Source organism: Acipenser ruthenus, chromosome 7 (genome assembly GCF_902713425.1).
Source record: "Acipenser ruthenus chromosome 7, fAciRut3.2 maternal haplotype, whole genome shotgun sequence".
Classification (NCBI taxonomy): Eukaryota; Metazoa; Chordata; class Actinopteri; order Acipenseriformes; family Acipenseridae; genus Acipenser; species Acipenser ruthenus.
Window position 1 is genome coordinate 39,632,393 of NC_081195.1, and position 12,629 is coordinate 39,645,021.

At 39.3% G+C, this 12,629-nt stretch overlaps 1 protein-coding gene across 6 annotated transcripts in view; it reads left to right on the plus strand.

Annotated features, from left to right (window-relative positions):
- Window positions 1-12,629, plus strand: part of LOC117415454 (xylosyl- and glucuronyltransferase LARGE1) — an 80,977-nt gene that overhangs the window by 46,640 nt on the left and 21,708 nt on the right. For 5 of the 6 annotated variants that reach the window (XM_059026939.1, XM_034025813.3, XM_059026940.1 and 2 more), the window contains 3 exons: window positions 409-491; window positions 5,224-5,347; window positions 6,678-6,849. In XM_059026939.1, coding sequence (XP_058882922.1) covers window positions 409-491; window positions 5,224-5,347; window positions 6,678-6,849 — 379 coding nt within the window. The remainder of the gene's footprint in view (window positions 1-408; window positions 492-5,223; window positions 5,348-6,677; window positions 6,850-12,629) is intronic. The other variant, XM_034025816.3, reaches the window with a different exon arrangement.

A 12,629-nucleotide genomic window follows, 5' to 3' on the forward strand; every position in this document is an offset into this window, starting at 1 on the left:
ATTTGAAATATACTTTATCTAGATTTGATCTGTTCCTTTCTTTTTTTCCCTTTAATTTAATAAAACATCAAAGTGCTCCAATCACACTGACACCACTTGATCCAGGGTCTCGTTCCCAGCAGGAGTCCCATGTTTGAAACCGCAAAACCCATTAATTATAACCTCAAAGACAGAATTGAAAACGAAGAGCAAGGCATTAGTGATAAGTTCGGAGCGGAGTGAAGATTGCTCCTCCATCACCCAAGCTGCTTTTTGTAGTCCATCTATTAGAGATGAAAGTCACTGAGCCTGCTGTACTGGTTACTAGCCAGCACCACTCAGTTCTCCTCCATGCCCTGCAAGAATTAATTTCTTCTCTCTCTCTCCTCTCTCTCTCTCTCTCTCTCTCTCTCTCTCTCTCTCTCGCAGACTATCCATGTAGCAATTGTGTGTGCAGGCTACAATGCCAGTCGGGATGTGGTCACACTTGTGAAATCTGTCCTGTTTCACCGGTAACTTTTTTTTTTCCTTGTAAAACACACTGTTTAATTTCTCCTCATCTCTTATCAAGTTTAGTCTGTTTTCTCCAGTCTGTCAAATTCAAACATTAGCCTAACATTTCCTTCCAGACCATATCACACTGCTACCTCAAAGTCCCTCAGCTACATGGGTGTTGGAACGAGGGGTGCTGGGGGTGCGGTTTGAAATAGAGGGGTGCTGTCCACCTGCTGGTGCAATGATTAATCCTGCTAGTTTTGTGAATCTTATGAGTTGTGTGTGCAGTGCACTGCACCTTTTTACATTGCTTTTGAACACAATGATAATAGGCCAATTGGTGCTGACCGTCACAACAGAGGCAGCATATTTTATAAATTGTACTGTTGCAATATCATGAGAGTCAGTTAGTAGCTGGAACACAGCGGAAGCTTGTATACAGTGGAATGAGTAAGAGATGGAGTGAGGGGAGTGGGAGGGAGAAAGATAGACAGACAAACAATATTTTCCCTGCCTCACTGTCCCTCAGGTATAATCAGTAGGCAAATTAGTACCAACGAAGGTTCAAACCTGCCTTCAGTAATGTGTAATGAACCTTCGAAGGTCAAAATGTACCCTTCGTTGCAGCTCTAACTGTTTATTATTTACTTAAACAAAGAAAGTTTTTAATTTATTTTTGATGAAAATGGCTTTAACCTGCTCCTCTGCAGGGTGATGCTAAAATAGGCTGTTCAAGGTCTTTGGTGGCTATGGTTATAAGTGGGAATGCATAGGGAGTATGCAGATAGTATGTACACTGTTAAGAGTGACTGGAGAGGTGAATTTGTTTCTAAACGATATCATCTGTCCCAAATGACCTTCTACGCGATTACCAGTATTGCTCCGTTATTACAAAAATATACCCTTGACTTAAATTATGTAGATTCATTTTTTTAAATTTACAGCCCCTTTTAAATTACTCTTCCTTTTCAGTCATTTATCATATTGCTTGTTCAGCTTATTTCAATCTTAGTGAGTACTGTGCCTCACAGTGTGGAAAGATCTCACATCTCTTGGAACTGCCAAGTGTGAAAAGCATGGTGTTATAGCATGTCCTGTTGGATCATACATGTACAGTACGTATGTGTGTCTTTGTAATGAGTTCAAGCACTGTTTGCATATTGGGTCAGCAAGCAATATTGATTTAGAAAAGTGTTAGTAGTGTTCTGTATTATTCTCCGTTGTTGTTGGTAGATAGTATATTGTATCACATTTACATGAGTATATACACTGGCCACTGTTTCCTGGATCTGCTCAAAGTCGTGATGCTGGAGGGATATTAAGTTATTAGATTTATTCATGTGCACAAATTTAAACTGGAGATATCAAAAACACAAGCCAAGTTCAAAGAAACAATTGGGGCAACCTTGGCCAGCACCAAGCAAATAGGCACAACTGTAAAAGTGGTGGTGGTCAAGGTTGCCACAATTGTTTCTCCTGACTTGGCTTGTGTTTTTGATGGAAGTTCGATTAATTTTTATTGTGCCTGAAAAAGCCTTATTGTTATAAATGTGTATTGTTGTTATTATTTGCGGCGCAGACGGAAAGTCGCCACCATTATTTGTTATTGTTTTGTATTTTAATTGCCTTGTGAGAATGCGTGACTGATCAGCTACTGATTGTTTAACTAGCTGAGAGTCATGCATCCTTATTAAACTCGTGCAGACTGTGGCCGAGGGGTAATAAGATAATTAATAGCTAGTTAACCCCTCGACCAGAATATAAAATCCCGCAGCTTTCATTGTTAGAAGAGAGTGTTCGGAGTTGAGAACAAGAATAGAGACAGGAGTTAAAGAGAAATAACTGAAAATATAACAATTGCTAAGCATGCTGGTTTATACACCAGCACGATACTCATTTGTTATTTGTTTATTTGTTTGGCCAACGCACCTTTTGTTTTGTGTCTTTTGGTTTGTTTAACTGTTTTATTTGATTATTATTTAATAAAATACTGAGCACTGTAGCATCTCAGTTTCTCCTCGCTACTTCCTGAGTCTGTGTTTCTGTCACCCCTTTAGCCATCCTGTTCACACTTGCCTGAGCCTAATTCTGGTCCCTTTAATTTTATTTCAAACAGAGCTAACAAACTACATGAATTGTTCATCCCCGATCCTACTTTTAACTTAATCAGTGTTTTTAGCCTCCTTGAAAGCATTATTATTATTATTATTATTATTTATTTCTTAGCAGACGCCCTTATCCAGGACGACTTACAATTGTTACAAGATATCACATTATACATTATTTCACATTATACAGATATCACATTATTTTTACATACAATTACCCATTTATACAGTTGGGTTTTTTTTACTGGAGCAATCTAGGTAAAGTACCTTGCTCAAGGGTACAACAGCAGTGTCCCCCACTGGGGATTGAACCCACAACCCTCCAGTCAAGAGTCCAGAGCCCTAACCACTACTCCACACTGCTGCCTAACTTGCATTTCATTTTTGCAGCCGCCTAATTTAACATTGTGCTTTTGTTATTTTCCGCACTAGTTTAACAGGGATACCCTTACAGAGGTTTTTAAACATAAAAATGAATACCTAGTGCAGAGTGTGCACTGACAGCAAGTCAATTGTCAATCGGAAGTTTTTTTGCTAAGCAGTCAGCATCTTCAGGGGATTCTCATGAAGATTGTTCATCTGCATCTCAGCCATCTACTTCTGACTACAGTGCTACAGTGACCGAAGCAGTAGTAATGCACAAAAACACAAACGAAAAATAATTATAATTATTTGAATGGGAGATGAAGTATCGGTGGCTTGTTTATCGAGACGGAAAGATGTACTGTGTGTGAAAGAGCTGCTGGGCAAAAAAACAAGCAAAAACAAACATATACACATGGATGTACAGTTTTTCAAGAATCTTCACTTAAAAGACACGGTGATGCTGTTGCTGTTACTGGAATGCAGAAAAGTATTAAAACACACGTAGATGAAGACAAAGTGTGTCTGTGTTTATATGTATATCTATACACAACAGATATTTTTTAAACTACTACATGCCATAGAGTTTTAACGTTCATAAAAATGTACCAAAATGCACATCCCTGGAGTTTCTTAGCCTTTGTATTAAAATGAATATTTGATGGATGGGTGTGACAGGATGGCTTGGTGTGGTGAGGTGTGATGACGTCACGGACCAGGAAGTAACTGAATCACAACAGTGGATGGGCGGGTGAAGCTGAATGCTACGGCATTCAGGTGATTTTATTAATAAATAAACAAAACAAAAGATTTAAACAAAACAGAAAACAGAAACCAAAGGGCATGAGGGCCAAACAAATAAACAGACAAACAAGTCAGTATCGTGCTGGCTAATCCAGCACGTTTTAGCAATTGTTTCTAAATATTGTTGTTTGTCCTCGCTCTCTCCGCTCCCCGTACTCTCCTCTGTACACTCCACCCCCAACACGGACAGCTGCAGGTTCTTATACTCTGGCCGAGGGGTTAACTAGTTGTTAATTATCTTATTACCCCTCGGCCACAGTCTGCACGCGTTTGGTAAGGATGCATGACTGTCAGCTAGTTAAATAATCAGTAGCTGATCAGTCATGCATCCTCACAGGGTTTTTAAATATAAATAATAAAAGATGCTGCGCTTTTAACTGCGCCGCAAACAAAAATACAAATAATAATAAATAGGGGCGGGACACTCCGCCACAATGGGACACAAAATTTTGGGCATGTGCGTTTTCTGGAACGCATGAACAGAAAAGCTAGTGCGACCTCTGATAATTTATACTGTCCTCGACCACTCTGTCGCATTACAATTAGGCCAAACAATGCCATCAGCAGTTTAAATACAGTATACAGATGTCAATGGTGCTAAATCACTCTACATCAAAACAAGTCCTCATGGGTAAGCAGCTTGTTTTATGATCACGATTATGTGTACTCAAGGCTGCAGAATCCTATTTTACTACCGTATACTTGAGACACGTTCGTCTCGTGAGGGTGCCTAGTTTAACTGCCATGCAGTGTTAGGTGTAATGGCCTTTGAATTAAAATTACATTACAGTACTGTTTTACAGTTTTACTGTCAGCACTACCACTGCATTTAAGCATATATGGCTTGCATCTATTATTATTATTTATTTCTTACAATTGTTACAAGATATTACATTATTTCTACATACAATGACATTATTTTTTTACACATTATTTTTTACATACAATTGCCCATTTATACAGTTGGGTTTTTACTGGAGCAATCTAGGTAAAGTACCTTGCTCAAGGGTACAGCAACAGTGTCCTTCACCTGGGATTGAACCCACAACCCTCCGGTCAAGAGTCCAGAGCCCTAACCACTACTCCACACTGCTGCCCTACTACTCCACACTGCTGCCCTATGGGTCTATGGGTGCCTAGTTTAACTGCCATGCAGTGTTACGTGCAATGGCCTTTGAATTAAAATGACATTACAGTACAGTATTTTACTGTCAGCACTACCACTGCATTTAAGCATCTATGGCTTACCCCCCCACCGCGCCTCTCTGCAATATCATGTTTTTTGTTACCCCAACACGAATTCAAGTTCAAATTTGGTTTCCTTAGTAACTGAAATGCCAAGTGCTGCCCTTGATTTTCCATGGTCATAGACACTGCTCAGACACAGATGCTGTGAAATGGTAGGGGTGCATGACAAGTGTATAGTACATACAGACGAGAGCAGTGTTTTTTAAAGAGACGGTGTGTCTTGCAGACGGAACCCACTTCATTTCCACTTCATCACAGACTCCATCGCCCAGCAGATCCTTGCCTCCCTCTTCCACACTTGGATGGTCCCAGCTGTGCGAGTCAACTTCTATGACGCTGATGAACTCAAGGTAATGAAAGGGGTTGCTAAAGGGGTGTCCAAACGGTTTTCAAAGTGGCTCTCTCTTACATAGTTTCATTCATTCCCTGAAGGAGGGGCACTGAGCCAAAAGCTTATAACTGGTCCAAAAAACCTTTATGAATACAAATCTGAAGTAAATTTAGTAAACTTATTACTTAGTAAATTTGTGTATTAAGGTACATAATAGCTAATAAAGCAATTCCAGTAAATCTTATTTAATATATATATTACCATCACTTTGTAGCTCTTCCATTTTCCTATATGAAAGAGGCACACATTATCTTAAATGTGTGTGATTTTTAATGGTATTTTATTCACAGCATTTATAAACATCTCTTATGCTCTTCCATACTGCACTTCCCAGTGAAGAAATGCTTCTGACACAGTTGACTTTCTTGGAGATTAGTTTTTTTTAGACAGACTTCCTGAGAGCATTTTCTTTAGAAAAATATGTTTGCCATTTATTTTCTTTAAATAACTGAAACTCCCAGAAGCCAGACGCATGGTATCACATTTGAGTACCCCAATCACTGCTTTTTCTAACATGTTTCCTTAATGAGACATCTTGAAGCTGACCAGCAGTGTAGAACTGAAGTACACGAAGGGGCGTTCGATACATTTTCTTCATTAACAGCTTCAAATAAATGGCTATAAAAAAAATAACCAATCAATTGCTTCCCCTACTGACTGATGCTTTCAGCCAGTAACATGCTTTGACCCAGAAGATACTGCTGAGGTAAATTTATTTTAAGTGCAAGTGCAGACAGATAACCCAAGAATAAGGCATATAACTTAGGAGCTTCCTTTAACCTAAATTTGTACCGGATATCATGTTTTAAATGAAGTTCAATCACAATGGTGAGAAATCCTGCTCACTGACTGGCTGACAGGGTATATGTAAGTGGCAGTCACTTATAGCAACTTGAGTATGCCTCCGGAACTACTGCCTGTTGCCTGCTTACCTGCTGTATTAGAAACATATCACTCCCCTAACCTAACAAACACTATTTTGAGGTTTCACTCCATGAAGGGAGCTCTGACTTTGCTTTCAGGATGTAGTCCATGGGAGTGTCTCATTGTTATTATCCTTCAGTTCCTCACTTCAAGTGTCCCCTCAGCAATAATTTAAGTCTTGGTACTGCTTTCTGAATACCAGCCAAAGTAAACCAACACCAGTATTCTTCTGTGGTCCAAGTCATTCCTCCTCTAACAGTTTGCCAGCAACTTCCCTACAACTCTGTTCAAAAACTTTATAACTCTTTACATGGAAAAATTAATGACTTCATGTTTCTCATGCCATCTTCCTTGCCCCTCTCCAGTCAGAGGTGTCCTGGATTCCCAACAAGCACTACTCCGGGATCTATGGTCTCATGAAGCTGGTGCTGACTAAAACTCTGCCGTCCGCTCTGGAGCGAGTCATTGTGTTGGACACTGACATCACTTTTGCCACCGACATCGCTGAGCTGTGGGCCGTCTTCCACAAGTTCAAAGGTAAGACCACCCAGGAGGGCAGGAGTGTTGGTTCATTTAGTTAGTTACAGAGATTTTTTTTTTCAGTTTAGTCAGGCGGCAGCTCAAAATATTCTTTGAAGATCAAGCTATCCAACCCACTCGTTCCCTCCTCTCACTCCATTGTCTAACAAAATTATATGAAAAGCATTTATGTGACATGTAAGGTTTGACTATCACTGTCGATGTGCTTTCTGATTTTTAATTTCCCTAACTCTTGTTCTTTTTTTAAATATAACTAAAAGTTACTACTTTTTTTCAAATGTAATGTTATCTGTCTGAAAAAGCAACCACTGTACAGATTACAGTAACACGTTGTAGTTATTGCATTACTCCCCAACACTGTAATTAAACAAGTTTTCTGTATAAAAACACCTGTAAAAAACAAGATAACAAAACAAAGATGACCTAGCTTTTAGTCCTCCTCTCAAAACCACTACACAATTTGATACAACTGACACTCTCTGCTTGCGAGAGTTCCAGGATTGAATTGCAGGGAGTGGGTTCAGGTCAGAATTGAGGTGTGAGGAGAATGAATCACTGTGCCTGACTAGCCAGCACTGTTGTTCCTCAGATTACAGTGAGGAATACATACATGAGAGTTGTTCATGGCCTCAGTGCTGTGCTGTAGCAGTGAGGGTGGAGTGTTTCAGCTTTCATAGGGTGCACCAGACTGAGGATGAGGGGAGGAAAAGCACAGCGTGAACTCAGGAAGATTTATTATCCTTACCAGCCAGTGGGGAAATATGAAACGCCAGAAAAGGGAGGGAGAGAGAGACTGGAGTAGCTTTGGGCTCGCCCTCAGCTTGCTGCATGTCAGGGCCTGCTGTCGTGTTAGGAGGGGGTGCTGGCTAATCCCTGACTTCTAAGACTTGCTTGGCCACTGTCCTTCCTGGATTTGTTTTTGCTGTGGGTCTTTGCACTGAGATGCAGACCTGCTGAGCCGTGTCCCTAAAGTGCATAGACCATTTGAAGGATGCGCTTTTGGCATTGCGCTATTTATTTCCCTCCCAAAGAAAATCAAGACCTTGTTTTTATATAATTAAAATATTTCCTCAGGACGATCCTGTTACTTCAAGCAGTCTGGTTTTCAAACCACTCGTGGACATTTTTAAAGTGCAACACCATTCAGAATTTCTTTATACTTTTAGGATTTGCTTGAATAGTAGTGTTCTTTGATTCTATGGAAATTATTTTTTCAAATCTGAGAATCAATGCTTTGTAGCCTTTTTAGTCATATTGTGTGATTAATGTTAAGATGTTTTCATGTCGCAATTCTTTAGATTTAAAAAAAAAAAAAAACATTCCTACAAGATTTCTATCTTTTATGCAAACTGTATGCCAAAAAGATTAAATAAAAAACATATACCAGTGAAGCAGTATATTCAAATTATATTTAAATAATGTTGAATTAATTGGTTAAGGTCATCTAATTTGTCTTATTGAAAAGGAATTAAAATATGCACTTCTTTGCTTCTTGCAAAGCAATCCATTTTTTATCCTAAAAATCCAGAAATGCAAAGAATTCACAAAATCATCAAAAAGTTTTGAGGAAATAGGAATATCCTTAGGTTCCACTCCTAATATCCATTCAAAATGTAACGCCCAAACTATCCTACATTAACCAACCCAGGTTTCTAACATTGTATAGCTAGGCAGGATAATTTTTATTTTTTACTGCTTATCAAAGTACAAGTTATCAGTAGATACAGTTTTAATTGTTGGGTTCATGTCTTGAAAACTGAACTGGGAGAAACTGGGTCTGTACAGCTTGTTTCTTTGATAAAATGTGAGATAAATATATTCTGGAGTATTAAAAATGTTTATGGGTTAAAATGATGGTTATTGTAACAACAAACAAATATAAATTGTATTTTTTTTTTTTTTAGAAATGTAGTCGTTGCCAATTATTTTTTATTATTTTCACCCAATTTAGAATGGCCAATTATTTTTTAGGCTCAGCTCACCGCTACCACCCCTACGCTGAAGACAAACACACCCTTTCCTCCGAAGCGTGTGCTGTCAGCCGACCGCTTTTTCATACACTGCGGACTCACCATGCAGCCACCCAAGAGCTACAGCGTCAGAGGACAACGCAGCTCTCGGGCAGCTTACAGGCAAGCCCGCAGGTGCCCGGCCAGACTACAGGGGTCGCTGGTGCGCGGTGAGCCGAGTACACCCTGGCCGACCTAACCCACCCTCACACACACACACATCTGAACCACGTACAAAGATGTAGTCAAACATGACCTGCACTCCGATACATAAATATGGACAGACTCTCCAAACATAGTTCCACTTTTGTAAACAAGCTGTGGTCTGTGGGCCACGGGGGAGCAGTCTCCTTGTCAAGGGGTGAGAAGATTGTATTTGCTGCCTATTGAGTTTTGACCTCTCTCTGAAACCACAGTTATATGAGACCCATAAATCAAAATACCTCCATTTGATAAAGTTCAGTTTCCTGTTTGTCATTGAAGGCCATGTCATTGGCTGATGGCAGGACTGGACAGGGATTTCTTATTGATGAGGTGCAGTGCCACCTAATGCTTGAGTAAGGCAAGAAGATTACAGATTACTTGTAACATGCTGAAATGGAGATTTTTTTTTTTTTTTTTAAAGGCCTGCTCTCTAAAACCTCTGAAGTTGCATTTATAATTGATTTAAGATCTTGTATAAGATCATCTTTTTATGTCATCATTTGTAACAACTGAGGCAACAGTTCAGAAAGTTTAAAGTGATTTATTTTCAATTGACTGTAAGATAAATGTTTTGGGACACTGCTGTTGCATGTGCCTTGAATACAGCCACCCTACAGTATCTGTTCTGGGACAGATGTCAACAAAATCAAGAAGGAGAAGGCCAGTGTTCTTAAAGTATTTGTAACTAACAAGCTAATCCCATAAGGCTTCACTTCCATTAGCTACACAGGTCTGAAATGTGCAGCTTTTAAAGAAACACATGTTGTAGCACACGTGTATTTTCATTTTAAAACAGACATCAGGAACTGCACTAGGTTAAAGAAATCTCCCAGTTTGCTTGTCTTGTGGGTAAAATCATATCACTGATTTGAAAGCATGTCAGTCAATAGGGGAAGGAGCTGATTGATTTTAACTCCCTCCCTGCCACCTCTATATTCCCCACACATACACACACCCTGTGCACCAATACATACATACATATAACACAAAATATGTACAGGGCTGGGTGTACCCCGCCACAAGGTGAAAGACCCAGGAAGTCCTAAGTCTAAAAGCTAGATTTCTTTATCTAGAGAATTACCAGAGATCATGTTTTACACTGAAAATACATGTTTGCTAAAGAAAAAAATGTTTCTTTCACAGCCGCACATTAGAGACCTATATAATGAATGGATGTGCATGGATAATAGGTCACAACATATTCTGATACCCTCAAGAAGTAAGCTAAGGAGTGCCCATGCCAAGTTTCCAGTTATTAAAGATGAGTGGTTCTGAGGCTGAGAAAGTAAAAGTAAAGAAAAACTGGCATCAACTACACAGAAATCAATGGGATAGCTGATATTCATTGGAATTAATTTTGGCCATTATTTAAAAGTGTTCTAATATGTATTTTATATACTTATGGCTGTGCACAGAGCTTTAAATCATGACTCTTCTGAGCTGAGCCCTGATACATCAGGGGGCAGCAGTGTGGAGTAGTGGTTAGGGCTCTGGACCCTTGACCAGAGTGGGGGACACTGCTGCTGTACCCTTGAGCAAGGTACTTTACCTAGATTGCTCCAGTAAAAACCCAACTGTATAAATGTGTAATTGTATGTAAAAAATAATGTGATATCTTGTAACAATAAGTCGCCCTGGATAAGGGCATCTGCTAAGAAATAAATAATAATAATAATAATCACTGGTAAGATTTTTACCGGTATATTTTAAATTAAGGGGTGGGGACGATTTCACCCTCTAGGAAATAAACCAGGAGGTGCAAGACAATCTAAAAGCATGGTTGCATACAGATTCTTTTTGCGTAGTACCAGATGTCATGTTTTAAAATGTTTTAACAACCTCACATTTAACACCTTTTTTTATTGAATATGAAGACAATTATTGAATTATTTTGTTAGCTACAATTACTTTCATGTTAAATTGATTTGTATACATCTGAATTTCCACTATCCCTGTAACATGGAGACAGGTATCATTTGAAACAAGCAGGTGGCAGGTGGCAGGTTCACTGAATGGGTGTTTGCAAAGGAGGCTGAAATGTGGAAGATGTGAATTGATATTTTTTTAGTTTTTCTGGTTATGAATTACCCATGTTTGAGAGAAAGGACAAGGCTCAACTTGACTAACTTTGGGCGGCGAGGTTGCATATCATTTCAAAAATCTCATTTTGAATGCAGTGAGAAGGTGCAGTTTGTTAAATGTGGAACAAGCTGAGATGATTTGACTGAGCTCTGTCCCCCACTGCAGAATGAGAGTCAGAATGCTGTTCCATTATTAAAGCAGACACCTTCCGCTCTGCGGTCAGTCTTTTCAAACTAGCATCACCAAGCAGCAACCAGGTTAGGCAGTTTTTATGCACAGGTTGCTGGATCTTGTTTATTATCATATCTGGAGATAAGGTTATATTTGAGGCGCACTTTAGAGTTTGATGTACTGTATATCTAAGTTTATGATGAAACTTGCTTTCTTTAATATCAAATTTAGGCGATATAATGAAATGCCTGTCCATCTGTTTAATATGTATTAGAAACCTCAGAACTTTCATCCACCAATCAGGAAGCTGCATAAAAGGGGCACTACCACACTTTAGTTGACCCTGGAACTTTCAGATAGAACACATCGCTTTAACCACTCGTCAGCGTCAAACATTGAGCTCACACGAAATGGGGTACAACAAAAGTTTTATTAATACTTGAACAGTTTTTTTTTATTAACCAAACACAATTATGGACAGACAGACAGACCGACAGATAGGTCACCTCTGTATACACTCATTAGATAAAGGTAAAGAATGTCTTTGGAAAGTTTCAACACAATTGGATAAAGGGTTCTGTCATTTGGAGTCATTTGAAATGGAACATCCTGTGCTTAATAAAAGGATTTTACTTGTTAAAAATATATATAATGCAAATAAAATATTCCTGTGATTGGAAGTGGTTTGAGAGGTTAGTAAAGATGAGAACACTGGACAGACTCAGGAATCAGGAATTGAAGGATTTTATAATTAGGTGGAGGGACAAGTGACATTTGCAAGGCTGTTTAAAATCGTATTTGTCTTACCTGAAATCTTCTCCCCTGGTTAACAATGCAGTGTCTTGGTACTCACCTCGCATTTTCAGTTTGTGCAAACATATGTATGAGTCCTTGTTCCCTGCCATGAGCTCCCAGAATCCCACCAGAAAATAACATTGTAGTGTGTTCAAGCACATACCCCAAACCGGGATCGACCACTGGCTCAAATTGAGAGCAGGATAGATGAAACTAGTCTGTTTCATGCAGAGCCCCTGCAGTTGTGAGATGTGAAAATAGGCTTGACGCCAGGTGAATTCATGAGAAGGGAACTAAATTAAATGAAACAAGTTGGCTTGGTCGCAGTTCACATATCCACGCAGGTTTTAGGAACAAAATAAAATTCTTGCTGTTGACTGTTCTATGCAGCCTTAAGGGTTTCTATCATGTGGCAGCATCATTTGGGACAGCATCCCAGGCACCTGCAGTACAGCAGTCAGAACATGCAATTAACTGTAACGAGTAATGGCAAGCACGCATTTCAGATTGCAAATG